The sequence below is a fragment of the Diabrotica virgifera genome, chromosome 7, assembly GCF_917563875.1.
Source record: "Diabrotica virgifera virgifera chromosome 7, PGI_DIABVI_V3a".
Taxonomy (NCBI): domain Eukaryota; kingdom Metazoa; phylum Arthropoda; class Insecta; order Coleoptera; family Chrysomelidae; genus Diabrotica; species Diabrotica virgifera.
This window is the reverse complement of record NC_065449.1, coordinates 84,736,567-84,759,608: the sequence shown is the minus strand read 5'-3', so window position 1 is coordinate 84,759,608 and position 23,042 is coordinate 84,736,567. Positions and strand designations below refer to the sequence as shown.

Here is a 23,042-nt window from a genome sequence, read left to right as displayed (position 1 = left end):
ATACTCAGATGGGCAGGGCATGTGATACGCATTAACGACAATCGCCTTATAAATAATGTGTTCTGGGAAAGGCCAGATGGAAGAAGGTCTGTAGGGCGGCCTAGAAAAAGGTGGAAAGATGCAGTGAAAGAAGATCTAGAGAAAATGGGGGTGCTACAATGATGGGAATTAGTGGCACAGGACCGACAAACATGGAAGGCAATAACAGTAAACTCGGCAAATACTCATGAAGAGTTGTAACGCCATTGATGATGATGATGTTTATCACCTATCAGTTAATAAAAATATAATGCACATGATTTAAATTTTTAGCCACCTTCAGCTTCGGTAGAAGGTAACCTACAGGCCGAACTTCAGCATGGTTTTGGCAAAAAAATCACATTTCGGCCGGTCACTAGAATCGTATACAAACAAAATATGGGATGAAATATTTTCTAACACAATAATCTATTAGTGTCTCAATGATTTAAAGTTTTGATTGATTGATTGATTTAGCGATTTTTCGCAAAAACATTTCTTTGCATTTTTTGGGTGAGGAAAAAATGTTCTTACAAGTTTTTTCGTAAGATGCATAGTTTTTGAGATAATCGCGGTCGAACTTTCAAAAAATCGAAAAATTGCAATTTTTGAACCTGAATAACTTTTTATTAAGAAATAAAATAGCAATTCTGTTTAATGCATTGGAAAATTGAAGTCAAATTCTATCGGTTTGGATTATTTGCATTACTAAAAATTAATTTTTGTATTGTTAAACAAAGCTATAAACACATAGTGTTTCCCGTGCCGAATGCATGCGATTTAATGTACGTAATCTACGTAGAAATTGTGTGTATGCGCGCCTACTCGTTCGATTTCAAATGAGAAATGCATTGAAAACATCATTCAAACACTATGTGTTTATAGCTTTGTTTAACAATAAAAAAATTAATTTTTAGCAATGAAAATAATCAAAACCGATAGAATTTGACTGGAACTTTCAAATGCGGTAAGCAAAATTGCTATTTTATTTTTTAATCAAAAGTTATTCGGGTTCAAAAATTGTAATTTTTCGATTTTTTGAAAGTACAACCGCGTTTATGTCAAAAACTATGCATCCTACGAAAAACTTAGTAAAAACATTTTTTGCTTAAAATGACCCAAAAAATACAAAAAAAAAAGAATGTGTGTGTACTTTGTACGCACGTAAGAAGTTATACTTATATTATATGATTTAAACGAAATTAATATACTTTTTATTTATATTTTATTTAAATATTAAACTAATTTATACTTACTACTTCTCAAACATTTTTATTAAAACAGTGCCAAAAATTAAAATAATAAAAGAATAAAACACACACAAACACATTAAAAATGCCACAAATGATTTCTGAACATTAATTGTAGGAAAAATTTTTAACTAAATACGTATTTTCTGAAAATAAAATTATATAATAAATATACATCATAAAATGTATAAAAAAAAAATAAAAAAAATAAAAGTTTTTATTGGGATTCGAATCAGCTATCAGCGCGGTTGGTATATTGGGGTTCATTCGCCTTAAACGCTTCGCCACGGAGGCAATGTGTCATTATGTGCGAAGATCGACTAACTAAACGGATTAAGCTTTTGACATTTTTGAATTAAATTAAATTATTTTGATTTTGAATTGAAATTATTTAGAATTGAAAAAATACAACAAAACATAGAGTAAGAAAACAATACATTAGGTGAACATTGATAGAAATTTTGATGGTTATCAAATTATGTAAATAAAAGTATTACATACTATGTATTTTGGTAGGTTCAAATAGGTAGTACCTATGATACATTTACAATTATTACGTACCTGTTGCTTTTAAAAATTATTTAAATGTCACTACAATTATAAACTTTTTTGTTTCTGTCCTCACAACAATAAAACTAATATATTATACATTTGTTTACCTTCATATTGAACAATTATTTATTATTGACAGATTATTTCGACACCCAATCGGAGCCCGTATAACGACTAATAACATACTGTCGGTGTGCGCATGCGCGGAGATCAATATAAATTCACCCTCAATCTCAATCGCGCCTAAAGAAGTATAACTTCAAAAATGTACTGTTTTCGAAAAATCGCTGGTATGCAGTTCGTCAAGTTCTTTGTTTATAACAATCTTATCGACATCCGGATCAACTGTTACCCAAAAAATTCGTGTTCTATGGGTCAAAATACATAAAAAAAACTTGTGTGCCAAGTTTGGCACCGAAGTAATAATCCAGTAAGTCCATCTGAATAAAGGAAGCCGTTGTACCCCCCCTGGCGACAGGACTAGTGTTTGAACATTTGAACACTGACATAGTGTAGCGTGTATTTGTGTAATTACTTCTAATTACAATAAAACTAGCGGTTCGTAATTTATATACGACTTTATTTATATAAGTTACAGACGAATTTATCTTATACACTTTAGCTTAAGACTAAACTCTATTTACAAATATGTCCTATTTATATATGCGATACAGATATTCCAGAAATATCTATATATCTCCAGCTATGTCCATGTGACCGCTTGCACGTCATCGGCGCTGCATCGGCGTATCTCGAAACATCGATAGTGTTCTGTCTGTCCGGAGACGGGAGCTGGTATACGAGGGTAGGTCAATAATTATTTTGTTACACTGCTCCCCTCTTAAGATCTGAGCGTCCCGATCAGCAACTCTAGATGGCCCAGGATGGCGGAATCTACAGGATTCTCCAGCTCTGCATACACCCCTAGAAAAGAAGTAACAGTCTACTGTCTTTGAAGGGTATGACATCTTCGGGTTCATGCAACACACAGTAATCCGTACGCCAGTTTCTCTGAAGATCACTTCCAGCATGCTTCTCACAATCTTCCAATCCAGATTTTCTACTGCATGGCCAATTTTTGGTAAAGCCAAATCTTTGATGTCATAATTACAGACCATTTTCTTCAAATTAGTTAGAGCACGCCATATGTTCTCGTAGCTTGGCGTGTCCGTATAAGACTTCCTGGTCACTATATACAGCAAAGATCGAGGACCATCTTCCAATCGCAATACTCTTCCAATTTTAGGTTGTTGATTCCTTAACTCGTCCAGGTGGCCGAACTTTCTATTGAATACGGACGAGATTCCTTTAGTCATCTCGAGGTCTTGTGCAACACAGTGGGCTAGAGAGACGTTTTCTGGAACACCAAACAGATCTTGCTGAACTTCTGTGGTCACGCCGAATCTAGCACTCTTTCTTTCTGCGTAATTTGACATAAATTGATTAAAACTTGGCTGTGCGACATCTTTCGTCTCCTGTTGGAGGACTCGTGCTTCTTCTGTTTCATTTGAGCCAGCATATGGTGCAAGACGATTTATGTGAATAACTTTTGGTTTACCGTTTGGCAACTTCTTAATTCTATATATTACGTCATTTATTTTCTTCTTAACTTCATACGGACCTTCCCATTGTCTTTGCAGTTTAGGACACAAGCCTCGACGACGTTGCGGATTATAAAGCCAGACAAGATCACCTACTTCGAAGCTTTCATTCTTGCATCGAGAATCATATTGATCTTTCATTCTGTCACTGGCTATCTGGATGTGTTGTCGGGCAAGTTCATGAATGTTGTTCATTCGTAATTTCAGGCGGTCAACGTAGTCTTCGCCTGCAACATGTTCCTCGGAAGGTCCGCAGCCAAACTCTAGGTCGCAGGGCAACCGAACTTCACGACCCAACATCAGGCAGGTTGGTGTTTGACCTGTAGTTTCATTTACGGCCGAGCGGTAGGCCATCAGGAATAAATGAATGTGTTGGTCCCAATCTCGCTGATGTTCAGATACAACTTTGGACAAGTGTTTACCCATCGTTCGGTTCATCCTCTCGACCATCCCATCTGATTGAGGATGCAGGGGTGTTGTTCTGGTCTTATTGGCACCAATCAATTTACAAACGTTTTGGAAAAGAGCTGACTCAAAGTTTCGCCCTTGGTCGGAGTGGATCTCCAAGGGAACACCAAATCGGCTAAAGAATTCTTTAACAAGTACCTCTGCAACGGTAGCAGCTTCTTGATTTGGTAATGCATAGGCCTCAGTCCATTTTGTAAAATAATCCATGGCTACCAGGATGTATTTATTTCCAGCATCGGTTTCTGGAAATGGACCTGCAATGTCGATAGCTACTCTTTCCATAGGACTTCCAACATTGTACTGTCTCATGGGTGCTCTCTTTTTACCAACCGGACCATTACCGGATGCACACGGTTCACATTTTCGGCACCATCTTCTTACATCATCTTTACAGTTCACCCAATAGAACCGTTCTCGAACCTTTTGCAGAGTCTTCGTAATACCAAAGTGTCCACCTGATGTACCGTCATGCAACTGACGCAATACTTCTGACACTTTACTTTTAGGTACAATTAACTGAAGCTTAGATTCTGTACCATCATCGTTCTCAAAGGTTCTGTACAGAAGATCATCTTTTAGTACCAGGCAATTCCATTGGCTCCAGTAGGCCTTGACTTCTGGACTACATGCACTAATGTTCTGCCAACTAGGTCTCTCACCTTGCCGCATCCAATCCAATACTCTTTTTATACATGGATCATCTTCTTGGGCGTCTTGTAACTGTTGGGGCTGCCATTGCTCATTAATTACGGTGGTTCGTCTCACGGGGCAAAATCGTTCCTCTAATTTGGCACAGTGATTACAATTCGCACTGCATGGTCGTCTCGAAAGGGCATCAGCATTTGAGTGAACTCTTCCGGCCCTGTGTTCTATCTCGTAATCATATTCTTGTAATCGTTCTAACCATCTTGCCATCTGGCCCTCTGGATTACGGAATTGTATGAGCCATTTTAGAGCAGCGTGATCGGTGCGAAGAAGGAACTTTCTGCCATACAAGTATTTATGGAAATGTTCGCAAGCCTTCACTACACCCAGCAGTTCTCTTCTGGTAACGCAATAGTTTCTTTCCGGTTTCGACAGGACTTTGCTGAAATAAGCGATGACTTTTTCCTGTCCGTCCTGGATTTGGGAGAGAACAGCTCCTATAGCACTGTTGCTAGCATCGGTATCCAAAACAAATTTTCCTGCCTGTCCCGGGTAGCTTAATATCGGTGCACTGATCAGAGCCATTTGTAGTTGTTCGAAAGCTTTTTGGCACTCTTCACTCCATGTATATTCTTTGCCCTCCTCCGTCAACTTTGTTAGGGGCTTGGAGATATTGGCAAATCCTTTGACAAATCGTCGGTAATATGTACATAGGCCAAGGAAACTTCTAATTTCATGTTTATCTTTTGGTACTGGCCAATCTTTAATTGCTTCAATCTTTTCGGGATCAGCTGTTACACCATTACTCGATACAATATGTCCCAAATACTTAACTTCTCGTCGAAACATGTGACATTTCTTCGGACTTAACTTCAAGTTCGCTGCCCTCAATCGTTGAAAGACTTCTATTAGATTCTTGGCATGTTCATCAAAGGACCTTCCAACCACAATTACATCATCCAAGTAAACCAGGCATGTTTTCCATGTTAGACCTCTTAAAACTGCCTCCATTAATCTTTCAAATGTGGCAGGGGCATTACATAAACCAAACGGCATAGCCGTAAACTGCCAAAGCCCTGATCCTATCGAAAATGCGGTTTTCTCCCGATCGGCTGGCTCCATGTCTACTTGCCAATATCCACTTTTTAAATCGAGTGTGGAAAACCAACGAGAACCGGAGAGAGTATCCAATGTATCGTCTATTCTGGGCAAAGGATAACTATCTTTTTTTGTTACCGCATTGAGCTGGCGGTAGTCGATACAAAAACGCGTTGAACCATCTTTCTTCTTTACCAGAACTACTGGTGATGTCCATGGACTGTTCGATGGTTCAATTACCCCTTGTTTGTCCATATCCTTGATAATCTCTTCGGCTTCATCTCTTTTCGCAAATGGAAGTCGTCTAGGCCGTTGTCTGATTGGCTGAGCGTCTCCGGTATTTATTTTATGCGTTACTATGCTTGTTTTGCCCTTATCCTTCTTATCAATAGCAAAAACATCTTGATACTCTATCAGCATAGACCTTACTTTTTCCGTTCGTTCATAGTCAAGGTCTTGGCATCTTTCAATGATCATCTCGACAAGGTCTTTTGGATACTTTGACTTTGATGATTTCTCATTGGTATTCATAGAGCAAATTGAAGCCACGGGAACACACTGTCCGATCAAAGCTCCTCTACTTAACTTAATAGCAGTTTCCCTTAAATTCATAACTCTTACAGGGATGACATCTCGAACTTTTACCAAAGTTTTCGCCGTTAGGAACTCGACATTTTCTACATCTTCGACCATCCTTAAACTTCCCTCTCGGCAGTGTCCATCAAGCATGGTCATCAGAATTTTCTCACTATTACCGGGTATGGTTACGTCGCATGTAGTTAGTAAGCGGATGACATCTTCTTTGTCGTCGTGAAAGGGCAACTCTTCACCGTTGATCCTGAGAACTCCATTTTGAACATCCAATATTGCCCCCACTTTTCGTAGTACGTCCATCCCCAATATGAACTCGTCGGAGATCTCGGCAATTAATACTTGATGTTCAACTGTGGTCTGGCCAATGGATACTGACATATTAGCCTCGCCATATGTATTAATTAGCTCACCAGTCGCTGTTCTAAGCTTTACTGTTGCAGGTGATAATTTATTATGGTCTCGTACTACATCTGGACGTGCGATAGTTCTCGTTGCACCTGTATCCACCAAAAATGATCTACATCTATTACTGATACGACCTACGATGTATAAGTTGTGGATTCCACCGGAGGACGTAAGGTTGACAGTTACTATGGGGGCTCTAGTTCTCGAGGTCGGCAGTTGCCCCTTGGTGTCGACCCGCTCTAGTTTTCCGACGGCTGTACGATCTTCTTACAATTACGACGAATGTGGCCTACGTCTCCACAATTCCAACATCTAGGCTCGCGTCTCTTTGGCATCTGATTACTTAATACTCTCCGTATCATTTCCTCCAGACGTTCATCGTTGTGTTCGTCACTTTCTTCAATGGTTCTTACTCTATGGCCTCGTGAAGTTTGACTAGCCGTTTCGTGTTCCAATGCAATAGCAAGTGCTTCATCTAAAACTTTCGGTCTTGCTAGTCGTAAAGCTTTCTGTAGTTCATTATCTTTCAGCCCATTGACGAAGGTATCTACTGCAATTTCTTCTAAAACGCTGTCTGGCACCTCTGGATAAGCCAACCGCACCATACGAGCCACATCTGCTTCAAATTCTTGCAGATTCTCACTTGCTCGTTGACTTCTACTTCGCAGTTGTGCTTTGTATACTTGTTGTAGATGGGCATCTCCATAGCGTTTTTCTAGACGAGTGAACAAGGTCTGGTAACAATTTTCTTGACCCTTGGGAATTGACCTTAATATATCTGCAGCATCACCTCGTAAAGCAGCAGTCAAGGAAACAGCCTTTTCTTGTTCGGTCCAATGGTTGGCGGTCGCAATAGCTTCAAACTGTCTAAGATATATGGACCAAGAGGACTTTCCATCAAATGGTGGTAATTTGAATCTCATATTATGCGACGTTTCGTCTCTCGGTAGTTCATCTTTCACTAAAGGATCTAACGCTGCTGCATTAACTGATGGTTGTACTTTTGTATCGGTTATCCTGCTCTCTAGCTGTTTGATCTTTTCTTCTACGGTCTCTACACTTTTCTGCATCTTATCGAATGTTCTAGAAACTTCTTCAAATTTCTCGTCATTCTGTCTACAAACGTCTTTAATTATTTGAGAAACACTTTCAAATTTCTCGTTGTTCTGTCTACAAACGTCTTTAATTACTTGAGAAACACTTTCAAATTTCTCGTTGTTCTGTCTACAAACGTCTTTAATTACTTGAGAAACACTTTCAAATTTCTCGTCGCTCTGTCTACTAACTTCCTCAAGTTTCTCGTTGTTCTGTCTACTAACTTCTTCAAGTTTTTCGTTGTTCTTTCTAGAAGTTTCATCGATCGTTTCAGAAACAGTTTTTAATTTCGATAAGATTACTTGCTCTGCTGACTGGAAGTGGAACGTCTCTGGGTCATCTCCGTTCTTCGTGAGGACATCCTTGAGTCGTGCTTGTAGGACTATCTTGCACCCACTGCTGTCTAATTCGTACTCTTCTAATTGTTCACGGAGCTGTTTTATGGTCAGTTCTTGTAGCAACATCTTTGGTCGGCACACACGTACTTTTCAAAATGTCTAAGTCTTTCCGAATACCGAACAATCAACGCACTTCAATTATTAACGACGAATAAAGTTCAAAAGTCTTTTAAAAGTCTTTCCGAATACCGAACAATTAACGCACTCCGATTATTCTCGACGAATAAAGTTCAAAAGTCTTTTTTTCACTTTTCATTTATTTACACTCCACACCGTTAACACCACTGTAGCGTGTATTTGTGTAATTACTTCTAATTACAATAAAACTAGCGGTTCGTAATTTATATACGACTTTATTTATATAAGTTACAGACGAATTTATCTTATACACTTTAGCTTAAGACTAAACTCTATTTACAAATATGTCCTATTTATATATGCGATACAGATATTCCAGAAATATCTATATATCTCCAGCTATGTCCATGTGACCGCTTGCACGTCATCGGCGCTGCATCGGCGTATCTCGAAACATCGATAGTGTTCTGTCTGTCCGGAGACGGGAGCTGGTATACGAGGGTAGGTCAATAATTATTTTGTTACAATAGTTTGTCGAATAGGGCTTATTAACGTTTCTCATTTGTTTCGGGCTTTTGTCATGTCGTATAATATTAAAATATCTACGTCATACGTCTTTGGGTTGTTTCATTGGTATATTATACCCAAAGAAACCCAAAGACGTATGACATAGATATATTAATATTATACGACATGACAAAAGCCCGAAACAAATGAGAAGCGTTGATAAGTCCTATTCGCTCTATCGTGATTATTATACATAGAACTCAGAAAATTATGTATTCAATGACGGATAGTTGCATACTTTCATAATGTCTAGGGGTAAAATTACAACTGCCATTCTAGGTTAGTAGGTATATTTCGACATTTGATCATTGAAGCACTGAAAGAAGGGTTTGGTATAAACTGTACTACTTCTTGATATACGATGTGTATATGATACATATTAATTTTTTACAATGCACATCTCATAACTTACTTTATAATAATGTTTTCCATTATTAACATTGGCTACTAACGAAGCGTTTCCGAGTTTTATTGTAACTTCTGCACCATGACGATTTTTTACCAATGACTTCCTAAAAAGCGAAATATTAAATATTAAAATTATGATACAATACACTGGTCAATATTCATAAATATACACACAACCCAACTTATATGGAATCATCTGATATTTCGTGCGAATTTAAAAAAACGAACTCACGAAGTCAAAGAATATTTCTTTTAAAGAAATTTAATAACAAATACATAACAATTAAAAAAAACAATAAAGTATTCAACAAACAAATTGAGACGAGTTGTTTTAAACTCAATAGCATAAAAAATTTCAATATAAAACGAATGTTTAAATTTTTTAAAATTATTTTTTCGTTTTTTTTTGTAGTCAATGTTATCACCTCTACTCCTTATGCAAGCTTCAGTTTGCGTCGGCACGCTTCTAATAAAATTAACAACATTTTGTTGTGGTAGGTTGCTCCATTCTTCAAGAGCAGCTTGTACTAGCCGTGCCGTGTTTTGTGGATTATCCTGGCGAGCTATTTTTCTTTTAAGCATATATCCCACAAATATTCTATAGGGTTAAGCTGGGGTGAGCAAGCAGGCCACTCCAAACAAGGTATACCTTCTGCTTCAATGATGTCTCTAGTCACTTTAATGGTATGTGGAGGTCCATTATCATGCATGAAAATGAAATTTTCTCCTGTTGCACCTCTCCAGAGCATAATTACAGGTTATAAACATACCTGTGAGCAGTTAAAGTTTATTGGATGAAAATTAATGGAGTTTTTATACGGCTCACAATTCCTCTCCAGAACATTACACTTCCTCTTGTATATTTGTGAACAGATCTGACAGTTTTCATTCTTGCTTGTCTTACTCGACCTAAGTATAAGATTTTGTGGGTCATCTGATTTTACACAATTCCTGACTTTCTGAAAATAGCACATTTTGTCAATTCCCAATGTTCCAGTTTTGGTGGTGAAGACACCAATTTAAGCGTTCAATCTTATGCTGCCTGGATAACTCAGGAACCCATAACTGTCTCCTGCTGTATACTTCTTGACACTAACTCTTCTTCGTATCGTTTCAACTGAAACAGTTACACATGTAGCTTCCAAAAGCTGCCTTTGGAGCTGAGAGTGAGAAATGGGTATGTGTCTTCTAGCTGATTGGACAATTAAACGATCGTGACGAGCCGCTATTACTTTTTGGCGACTTTCCCTTGCTTTATTTTTGAGCTTTCCTAGTTCGTTACCTAGCATAGGTTTTGGATAGAACACCCTATGGTACGCATAGCTCTGTGCAGCTATGTCCCTATGAGAACATTACTTGCTCCACAAGACCAATAATCTTTCCCCGTTGTAAGTTCTATAACCCCACATGAGGCATATTTTCGTTTTTGGAGGCAAACGTTAGTTTAGTTATTTTCGTTCAATTTGCAACTCAAGCAAATAACCTATACCGCACCGAGTTGTACTATCTGATTGTCTTATAGATTTGTTTATTTTCAATAAAAAATCTTTATTCTTCGCAACAATAACAAGTTTTTTGAAAAGAAATAAATATTGCTTTGAAATACAAGGTGATTCCATAAAAGTTTGGTTGTGTGTATAGCCAAGACTAGTGGACCCAATGGCAGATCCAGGTAGGGGGCCATGGCCCCCTCCGAGAATTTAAAAAAATATAAATTTAAATATTTGCAGTTCAAATGTTTTTAGTTTCAAACACATGTACATGTACAAAACAGGAGGTAAATATGTTGTCTGGACTAGAATCGCACAAAAGCATTAACGAAATTCTTGAAGAATGACATAGGATGTTTTGCAAATCAAAATGTTGATAATTTTACAAAGTGCCAATTTTTAGAACGACCTTGGCAGCCATCAAAATCGTATTAATTTCCATATTGTGTACACACAAAGAATAGAAAAGAAGCATTACTTGGGTCACCAGCACTTACAACAGAGGAGTTGGTTGGTACTTTCGCACAGTCAAACTTGATTGTTTATCAAGTATTGAGTTTTATTTTTTTAACGAAAAATATGGTCACAATAAAGGGATGATAGCCCAAAGACTTGTCACAAAACATTTATGGTCAAAGACGGAGCCATACAAACCCATGAAAAAACATCATACCACAAGGAGTGCGTTCAGGTTGGGCTGAATTTTCTACAAAGTTATCGCAACCCGCAAAAGTCAGTCATTAACCAGATATACTCTCAGAGGTCTAAATAGATACAAGAAAATAGAGACGAACTACGAATAATAGTAGAATCTCTAGTGTTCTTAAGTCGACAAAATACCCTCTAAGAGGCCATCGTGATGATAGCCTTCTGCTCCTGGACGAAGATGCTGGACGTAACAATGAGGGGAATTGTTAATGTTTAAAATCGCATCAGGAAATAAGACTCAAGTGATTTAATCACATATTAAACAAGTCAAAATCAATTGATAACATGTTGTGCTGGAGACATAATTGAACAAATAATGAATCAGGTTTAAAGAGCAAATTATTACTCTTGTCATATTTGACGAAATGACCGACGTATCCCACGTGGAACAGCTTTCGCTAAATTTGAGATACATACACAATAACAACATTCGTGAAGACTTTGTCAAGGTCATTGACGCTTATGAGAACATAATAATTACTGAAAATCAGAAAGAGGGAAAGAACAAGGCCTGACAGGAGAAGCATTGGGAAAAATAGTATTAAATTTGTTGAAATAACTGCTATTGGATCCGAAGAAATATGTAGGAATCTTTACTGACTTAAATAATACTTTAATAACGGTAAGTTTTGAATGTCTTGATGGCATTCAAAAGTGTGTGAAAAGTGCCAAAAGTGCCCAAATTTTTTTTTAATTATCCCCAGACCCTCCGGTATAATTCTCGAAAAAAAGTTCAAAATCGCTTATATGTCAAAAACTATCAACTTTAGAGAAAAGTCACTAAAGACCTTTTCTGTTTGGAATGATCCAAAAAAACCTAAAAAAACTTTGTTCCATGCAAAAATAATAATTTTAGGAAAAAAACAAAAAACGTTTAAAAAATTTTTGACCCACTTTTGGTCCTGGCAACATGTAAATTTGTTAAAAGGGGTCCTTTTTGAGTAAGATTGTGCAAAAAATTCGAATCGGAATATTTTTCATAGCGGATGCGCAGTGGCTTTCTGGACTATATATTTTTGAAAAAGATAAAGGCAGTTTTCGTTTATATTCGATTCAGTATATATTTTTGATTACCAGACCATACTGTCATAAAATGACAATGTCTTAAAATGACATTAATTAACTACATATTTTGTTTTAAAATCGATTTACAGATCAAGAATTTAAATAATTGCAAATTATGCAAAAACTACCGAGACCTATGTAGGTATAGCACATCCATATACCATTCGAAAGAGGTAAATTTGTTTAGTATAATAATTTATTAATATAGATGGTGTTCCATTTAAAATAAGCATCGTATGATACATTGAATAATTCAATAATGAAACTGTAAATTTTGAACACTGTAAATTAATATGTAATAATCAATAATGAAATACATTCAACCAATATCGAGCTATTTAAATGTAAAAGTAATGTTTTTATAATTTCTTAAATAACTTGGGAATAAGCCTACTTTTAAAACTTTACATTTTAATAATAGTCAACCTAACTCAGAACACTCTGTACATAGGTATTGGAGGTGTGCAAGTACTTGGAAGGGGAAACGAGAAACGACCCTGCGCGAGTCGCGGAGAAATATTGCAACTATCTTAAATAATTCATATTGTCAATTGAAATTGTCAAATTGACGTATATTTCATACCTTCTGTCAATGAAGCAGAACAATTATATATTGCTCCACAATATTGATATGATATGCAATATTATATAAAGGTAAATTTAATTAATTTTATTTTGCTTGCAGTACTGCATTTTAATAACTAATTTTATTTACTACATACAATTGTTGACGTTTTCATAACATAACCTGAATCTTATTTTTTCTTCTTATTATTTTTTTGGACTATGGCCTTGACAATTATCCAGTAACCAGGACTAATATAATTGGCCAATATAATTAAAAGTGCGAATTTTAGTATAGAGCGTAGAAATAGATGTCGCTTTGACGAACTTGCACGGTCCCAATAGGGAAGCCTTATGAAACTCTAGCTTATTTTTGCGGACAATTAGAAAATGCAATAAAACACTGGATGTCCCATAAGAAAAGATATAACTTTGATACGTCGTCATTTATTGGGACACCCTGTAGATTTCAAGATAATTTTAAAATGTAGCTTTTATCAACTTACAATCTATTAATTTAAAATTGTTTTCAAATCATTTCGCTGTAATCTTCTGTCCCGTTAGTGGTGACTCACCCTGTATATACTTACCTATCAATATGCCATTGCTTTAACAAATAATTGAGCCTGTGTCTAATGGAGTTATTGTGCACACCATCATGTTCATCGTGCTCTACAGAGGCAGGACATACTGGACATCCCTAAAAAGAGAACAAGTCATAAATATACAGGGTGTCCCGAAAAGATTGGTCATAAATTATACCACACATTCTGGGGTCAAAAATAGTTCGATTGAACCTAACTTACCTTAGTACAAATGTGCTCATAAAAAAAGTTATAGCCCTTTGGAGTTACAAAATGAAAATCGATTTTTTTCAATATATCGAAAACTATTAGAGATTTTTTTTTGAAAATGGGCATGTATCATTGTTACGGCAGGAACATCTTAAAACAAAATTATAGTGAAATTTGTCCACCCCATAAAAATTTTATGGGAGTTTTGTTCCCTTAAACCCCCCCAAACTTTTGTGTACGTTCCAATTTAATTATTATTGTGGCACCATTAGTTAAACACACTATTTTTAAAACATTTTTGCCTCTTAGGACTTTTTCGAGAAGCCAGTGTTTATCGAGATATTTTGAATATTTATCGAGTCCACCACATATTTGTATATGGTTAAGTACGATTATAGGGACCTGTTAATAATCTGAAAATGTATTTATAATTTACATTTTTAGGTATATTTTGAAAAAGAAGCCACATCTCGATAAAAGGTGACTTATCAAAAAAAGACTAAGAGACAAAAAATTTTTAAAAACACTGTGTTTAACTAATAGTACCACAATAATAGTTTAATTGGAACGTACACAAACATTTGGGGGGTTTAAAGAACAAAACTCCCATACAAATTTTATGTAAATATATTAAAAAGGAAGCTGCATCTCGATAAAAACTCACTTATCGAAAAAATACTAAGAGGCAAAAAAGTTTTAAAAACGTTGTGTATAAGTAATGGTACCACAATAATGAATTAATTGGAACGTACACAAAAGTTTGGGGGGGTTTAAGGGATCAAAACCCCCATAAAATTTTTATGGGGTGGACAAATCTCACTATAATTTTGTTTTAAAATGATCCTGCCATAAGAATGATTCATGTCCATTTTCAATAAAAAATCTTTAATGGTTTTCGATCTATTGAAAAAAATCGATTTTCATTTTGTAACTTCAAAGGGCTATAACTTTTTTTGTGGGCACATTTGTACTAAGGTAAGTTATCTTCAATCGAACTATTTTTGACTCCAGAATGTGTGGTATAATTTATGACCAATCTTTTCGGGACACCCTGTATAATATGCACATAATATGTTAATAGTTTGGTTAATACCTAATTCCTATATAATAAGTCTTGGAAATTTCAAATAAAACCTTTGGTCCATTATTCTAATGTAAGTTTTTATAGTGCGTCCATAAAGTAACGCATAAATTCATTATTGCTAAATAAACAACATTATTAGAAATTCCCGAAACAGGTCGATTTTTGATTTTAATTTATATTTTTTGGCATATATATCATACTAGTGACGTCATCCGTCTGGACGTGATAACGTAATCAATAATTTTTTTTAATTAGAATAGGAGTCGTGTGCTAGCTCATTTGAAAGGTAATTCAATTCTCTATTAAGTAATAATAACATTGAACATAATCATTTATACAGGGGGTCCAAAAATTTTTTTTAATTAAATTAATTTTTATTAATTAATAATTAAAATTAATTTAAAAAATTTTTTAATTAAATTAATTGGCACAAAAAGAAGAATGTGGGTAATTTATTTAATTCAAAATACATTTTACTGTTGTAAGAAAACAGAAAAGATTACTATTTGACAATAAAACATTGCTTTTCGCTTAAACTCAATGTTCAAGCTGCCACCCACCTACCTCTTGGTAGTTTGAACATTTATTAAGCGAAAAGCAACGTTTATTTTTGTCAAATAAACATTTTATTTCTGTTTTCTGACAGCAGTAAAATGGATTTTGAATTGAATAAATTACGCACATTCTTCTTTTTGTGTCAATTAAGTAATTTCAATAACTTTTTTTGGACACCCTTTATAAATAATTATGTTAATGTCTTAATTACTGAATAGAGAATTGAATTACCTTTCAAATGAGCTAGTACACGAAACATATTTTCATTAAAAAAAATCATGATTACAGTTATCACGTCTAGATGGATGAGGTCACTAGTATATGTGCCAAAAAATCATAAATTAAGATCAAAAATCGACCTGTTTCGGGAATTTCTAATAATGTCTATTTAGCTAATAATGAATTTATGCGTCACTTTATGGACTCACTGTATAACTGAGAGTCCAGAAAAAACGTATAATAAACCAACAGAGGCGTATTGCTTATTGTAAATCTTCCATTTATTTATGATAACCACTCAAGAGTTTTGAAATCTTGTACCAGCTTACCCAGGCCTAGTGGATGGAGACCATAAATTTTGGAGCCACTTGGTAGTCCCCGAAAAGTGTTTGTCGCCTCCAATCTAGTGTCTTGGCCTTGCAGTAATGTAAAGTATGGTTAATGGTTTCGGGTTCTCTGCCACAAAGTCTCCATGAAACAATCTAATTTTATACAGGCCTGCTTGACAAGTGCATGTCAGGAAGCCTAATATGATTAAAAGTTGATTTGTGCTTGCTTTCTGAAGTATTTCTGCCATAGTAACGCATGTTCATCCAGGTGTCCTAGACGAATGGGTATACTTTCTGAGTGTGAGTCATATTGGGTTCAGATCTAGGGTACTTCCGGATATGGCAGTGCTCTTTGGCACTTCTACGATCAACTCTGGACCGAATCATTTTATTTCTAATTCTCTTTTAGCAAATGCATCAGCTTTTTGCTTCTCTGTATTTTTTAAAGACATGACACCTACTACTCTAGTACGACACTGGTATGTATTGACAGTCTATCTAATACTTCTCAGCATTCTACTAAAGACACTAAAGAATACATTAAGGTCTCTAAGAGCCTTCTTAACTGCTTGACTATCTGTATGTATGTATATGCATTCATTCATTCATTAAGTGTTGCAATGACTAGGGATTATAACAACGTCATGACATTCAAAATCCTATTCTTGGGTGATGTGGATTACTCTTCATGTCATTTATAGTTTGCTATGTGCCTTTGCTTTGTGGTTCTTTTCCATTTTTTCCTGCCTTGCACTGAAGATTCCAGTCTTTAACATTAATTGTTCTTATATCTTCTTTTACACCATTCAGCCATCTTCTTCTAAGACTTTCTCTACACCTGGACCATAGTGGTGTCCAGGTAGTTATCCTTCTCAGCATATTTATATTAAGTGTGGTTGTCTCTATACAAAATGTATAGAGAAAAAATATATTCTAAGAAAAGGGATTTTATGTATCTGGCAATATTTTCTTAATTTAATTCTTCTTCAATTTTGGAATTTTTTTCACTCTTCTTTCTCCCTCTCTTGTTACATTGAGGCCCAGTATTGTTCTCATTTTTCTTTTAAAATTCAGAAGGATATTTTCCTTGTTCTTCTTAATTGTAGTTGTTTTCATCTTGTTGTCTTATCAAGTTCATCTTTATTCTCTTAGAATTTTGCTTTTCAGCAGATTTCTATTCATTCCATATGTTTTTCTCCATTTCAGAATTTTTTCCTCTGTTCTCTATTTTCCAGTTTTTCCTATTATTACTCATAAGTAGCTAAAGGTGGATACAATTTCAAATTTATGGTTCTGTGTTATTAGATATTTCTGAGTTGTTGTGTTGTCCTTCTCTATCGTTATGCATTCTGTTTTGTGCTCTAGCTTTATTCTCGTTGGTTCCTTATCTAATTTTTCAATTGCTCTTATAAGAGTCATCTTCGTCTTTGCTATGATGACTTCTAAAATGCATTCTAATAAAGTTGTAATAACGTGGGAATCACTTAGATTTTATGGATAAGTACTGATTGTGAGTGTGTACTATCATTTTATGTATGGGTTTTACATGTTTAAATGGGGAATTCCTCATGGTAGTTGCAGGTATTAATTCCTATAAATTGTGGCTACTAAAATATCATAATTGAAAAAAGCACTCTGAGTAAGCATAAAATGTATATTTTGGCACTAGGCAAGGAACTTATGAAGGAATATGTTTTCAGGCTTTATAATAATAAGTACATTGAAAAGATTAAAAAGCATCATATGGCAGATGTATTCCCAGAACTTTTGGATATTACTGAGCTCAGAGTCAAACTAAAAATACATGGAGGCGGTGCCATTTGTTTTGTAGAGTCAATGACAGAAAAACAAACAAAGCATGCGTAAAGTGTACCTAGTAATTTTGTATGCCTAGAACACCTGAAATCAGAGACAGTTTGTGTACATTGTACAAACAGTATGTAGTAGCCTGTTGTATAAATCAGTAGAATATGGTAATGTATGCTTTAGTCATAATAAATGTTAATAACTTAAAAATAATGTGCTATTGTTACAGTTATTTTTGTATATTATTATGAATAGTTCACCATTTATAAGAATGGGATCTGTTCAGACCCCCTGTCTTTTGTGTAAAATTCTGATGAAGGTTAAGAAGTAATGGATTCTTGAGTAATAGTATGGTATAGTTAGACCCAAACCCAGACATCCAAAGTGAAAGTTATCCTCCAACACCAAATTGTTCTATATGGTCCATATAATGTTCAGAAAAAAGTCACACCATTTTGAGCGTCGGGTTTGGGTGGGGGGGGGGGGGGAGAAATCTGAAAATTCGTAGTTTTTTACATTTTTCGTCAATATTTCTAAAACCTTGCGGTTTAGCATGAACAACCCTCTATACAAAATTGTTCTACATTAAATTTGTAATAAAAAGGCCCTATGCATAACTCTTCTAAAATGAACGGTTCCAAAGTTACGGAGGTAGTATAGTATAATTGGTCCAAAAAAAGGCCTAACCCAGACATCCAAAGTAAAAGTTTTCCTTCAACACCAAATTGTTCTATATGGTCCACATATTGTTTAGTAAAAAGTTACACCATTTTGAGCGTCCGGTTTGGGGGGAAGTCGGTAAATTAGTAGTTTATCTACGTTTTTCGTCAATATTTCTAAAAATATGCTTTAGCGTAAAGAATGTTCTATAGAAAACTGTTCTACATGAAATTTAAAACAAAAAAGGTTCTATACATAATTGTTATAAAATCAACGGTTCCAGAGTTACGGAGGATGAAAAGTGCAGGTTTTCGATACCTTCTCCCCCCTACCCCCCCCCCCCAAACCCGATGCTCAAAAGGGTGTGACTTTTTTCTGAACATTATGTGGACCATATAGTACAATTTGGTGTTGGAGGATAACTTTCACTTTGGATGTCTGGGTTTTTGGTATAGTTATACCATACATTGCCCAAAAAATATAAAAAGTATCGAAAACCTTGCCTTTTCACCCTCCGTAACTCTGGAACTGTTGATGTTATAACAATTATGTAATATAACATTGTTTACGCTAAAGCATAGTTTTAGAAATACAGTGGAACCTCAATAAGTCGGATTATTCGGGACCGCGGCCGATCCGGGTTATCGAAAATCCGGGTTAGCCGGAGAATATGGTAAAAATTAATAAAATACATATTAATAATAAACAAATATAGTCCGTCCGCTATAACTTTTCCCATGCGGTACGATTCATTTTCAATCAAATTAAGTCAAAACATAAATTGAAACGAACGTCAATGTGTATATACATTTTGTATAGTGTATACTATATACTACACACATCGGCGTACGTTTCACTTTCTGTTTTGACTTAATTTGATTGAAAATGAATCGTACCGCATGGGAAAAGTTATAGCGGACAGACTATACACATTACAATTGCAAATACATGAAATACATAGGTATGCACATGCACAGTGCACAGTACTTCTAAATTACGTACAGTTGTATACAGTATTGTTTATTTCTTGGTAAACAAACACAGTCAAAGTGAAAAAATGTTTGTTTGATCTGATGAAAATCGGTCCAAGTTAGCCGGACTTCTGGGTTATCGGAGGCTGACTTATCGGGGTTCCACTGTATTGACGAAAAACGTAAAAATCCTACTAATTTACCGACTTCTCCCCCATCTGCCCCCCAAACCGGATGCTCAAAATGGTGTAACTTTTTACTGAACAATATGTGGACCATACAGAACAATTTGGTGTTGGAGGAAAACTTTTACTTTGGATGTTTGGGTTAGGCCTTTTTTTGGACCAGTCATACTATACTACCTCCGTAACTTTGGAACCATGCATTTTAGAAACATTATGCATAGGGCCTTTTTTATTTCAAATTTAATATTGAACAATTTTGTATAGAAGGTTGTTCATGCTAAACCGCATAGTTTTAGAAATATTGACGAAAAACGTAAAGAACTACGAATTTACTGATTTCTCCCCCCTCACCCCCAAACCCAAAGCTCAAAATGGTGTGACTTTTTCCTGGACATTGTGTGGACCATATAGAACAATTTGGTGTTGAAGGATAACTTTCACTTTGGATGTCTGGGTTATGCCATCTTTTGGATCAACTATCCTATACTATAATGGATTAAAAAGAAAGAATTTGACATATTCATAAATTACAGAAAATAATAGAAAAATATACAACTCCAGACTAAACCCATGAGTCATTTATAGAAAAATTCATATCAATAGAAATTGATAATACCACTATCTAAATCTACAAAAACAATATTAATATTACATTAAAGATAACCAATATTGGAAATATGAAGATAAGGAATGCAAATATCAAACCTTTATTGTTTTAATGACAAATGAATACACAATATTAAAGTAGATCTTATGCCTACATATTAAGAGACAAAAAAAAATTTTACTTAAAATAAATTTATGTCAATTATAAAAATACATAAGTAAATAATATATCTATTCATAAAAATTTTATTATATGTATAGCTGTATGCTGCAAGATAAAGTTAAAAATACATACAATAGATACATACATTCATAGATGGCTATACTAAAAATAACAAAATATGAATAACTAAATAAAAAAAATGTCACAGAGAGGCCCTTTAAACAAAATTTTTCATATTATTCCTTACTTTCCAAACTCAGGTAAAAAAAAAAGAAAAAAACCTATATTTTAAAGAATTGTAGTTTATTTGTAGGCCTCATGTTGTTTTATTTTACTATTATAAATTGTACCAAAACTTTATTACTAAAATTGCTGACCACATTTTTTATTTAATTATGTATTAGCAAATCAAAATTTTTGTTATTTCCGGTTATTATACTCAATAAATTTTATGAAAATATTCAAATATAAACCATTTATATAGTATTATACTATTTATAAACTAAAAACTATGTTAAAACTATACAGAATTTCGGGGACTTACCCGCTGATTCCTTGGCGCGGCCATGATGATGAATAATCACATAAATCTGATAAAGAACTGATTTATACTCCTACGGCAACGTTTATCAACCTGTAATTACGATAAAATGATTAACAAAGTTTTGACTCAACATTTTTATGAAAAAAATATTGCACTATTGCACTAAACCACTTGGAAAACAAAACTGCAATCTAGTAACCTTGAATTTTACTTGTAGTAGACGGAAATTTCACATAGATATAATGTTGGGAATATGAGTTGAGTGAGATTTTTTTATTTATAAGTTTGTAATAAATAATACAAATCACCTCCAGAATATTCATTAAAACCTAAAATTATCACATAACTACAGCTAAACTACTATAAACATAAACAAACAGAACTATAACCTTAACCTATCCTAATTATTATGATGCACACAAATTAACTACTCTATAAAAAAGGAGATTAAATGATAAAAACAAAGAACTGGCAACGGCGCTTGAACCAATGAGTAATTATATATCCGAAAACACATTGGCGGCGAAAAGAGTAGATTTACAGGATAAAAATGTAAAAACTATTGCAAAGAACGGTGGTTTAAAAAATGGGTTTCTTAGCGATTAGATCAATAAGTAAATGTGAATAAGCGAGAGAACGGTCTGGAAAGACGTGTTACGCGTGTAAGCCGAGAGTGGTTTTAGTTGGCACGCAGGGTATCATTGATGAATCCAGGGGCAAGCCCCCAAAAGGGGAATTATTCTTCGCGTCAAGATATAAGAAATTTGGCCTGGCGCTGGTGGGATGTCCCTACCGATTTAGTATCATAATAACAAACAACAAACCCTCCAGGAGCGGATTCGCTAAAATTAAGGGGAAAGGAACAAATGCAAAATTTTGACGCCTGTCAAAATTTTCAATGTGTTTTAAACGTAATCATTTTTTTCGAATCCTGAGAAAACTAATATGTAAGTATTTTTGAAAAATTTAAACGCAGAATGAAAAATTACTTTATTACCGAGGGCCGAAAGTCCCTTGGAATGAATTAAAAGTTTCTTTTGAATGAGATATTTGAAATTAAAAATCACAGTAAATTTTCTCTTAGTTTTTCACCCCTGTAACTAATTAAAATAAACATTATAGAAGTTTTCAGGGACTTTCGGCCCTCGGTAATAACGTAACGGCTTAAAGCCGAAAGTTCGTACCCATCTCCTTAACAAAAAAAATTCAAGTTTTCAAGTAGATATAATATTTTAATGGGGTTGGAATAATAAATATAAATTTAAATATCATATCATTATATTTATTACGTATTTATATCTATGTAGTTATAGGTATATTATTATGTACAATGAAATAAGAGAAATGAACAAATTAAAGAAATTAAGGAAATTAATGATAATAACAATAAAAGATTAAAAGAGTGGTAGCAAAAATCAGAATTAAGAAGATAACATAATAAAAAATAACATAGAAAAATAAAATTTGAAGTTTAGACGGAAAAAAATAAATACAAATTACAACTCTATGTCACTATCGCTGTCATCTTCACTAGAATCGTTATCTAATGTTATAATAATTATTGGTTTAATATGTGAGGTTAATGTTCTGTAATGATCTTCCGTTTTTATAACATGTGAAACACAATCTTGCCACAGTGTTGGGGAAATCTTTTTTATTTCTTCTGTTGGATATAGATAAATAAATTAAATATTTTTATAGCAGTGCCATCTACTGGCCGCTTTACTATTTACTGTATAGTGTGTTGCTTTCAACGTTTGTTTAACAAGTAGTCCTTAAAATACAGCCATTGGGTAAACAACGTTTTATTTGTTCCTTAAATCTCCCATTTTTGTTCCTCAACTCTACAATTTACGAACAGGTTATGGGCCCAGACGATTAAGTGGAAGATTTTCTGGTCGTTCAAATCAAAACAGTGTGTGTTCATTCGATAAAAAGTTAGTTAGTCGGTTTGTTGGTTAACAACGTGGTTATTAACAGTATCGAAAATGGCGGTGAATTATCTTACAAGTGTGCCGCGTTTAACCGGTAGAGATAACTATCAGGACTGGTCGTTCGCGGTTGAGAATGTCTTTGTTCTAGAAGGACTATCAAAGTGTATTCAGGGAACTGAACAAGACAC

At 34.7% G+C, this 23,042-nt stretch overlaps 1 protein-coding gene across 4 annotated transcripts in view; it reads right to left on the bottom strand.

Moving 5' to 3' along the window:
* The window catches only part of LOC126887698 (putative helicase mov-10-B.1), a 219,497-nt gene that overhangs the window by 127,179 nt on the left and 69,276 nt on the right, over positions 1–23,042 (bottom strand). For 2 of the 4 annotated variants that reach the window (XM_050655358.1, XM_050655355.1), the window contains exons 1-4: positions 21,229–21,305; positions 20,921–21,010; positions 13,595–13,704; positions 9,182–9,281 (exon numbers count right to left, since the gene is read on the bottom strand). In XM_050655358.1, the coding sequence (XP_050511315.1) occupies positions 9,182–9,281; positions 13,595–13,704; positions 20,921–20,944 (234 nt within the window). In that variant the 5' untranslated portion in view covers positions 20,945–21,010; positions 21,229–21,305. Of the gene's footprint in view, positions 1–9,181; positions 9,282–13,594; positions 13,705–20,920; positions 21,035–21,228; positions 21,306–23,042 lie in introns of those variants that run through there. The other 2 variants (XM_050655357.1, XM_050655356.1) reach the window with 2 other exon arrangements.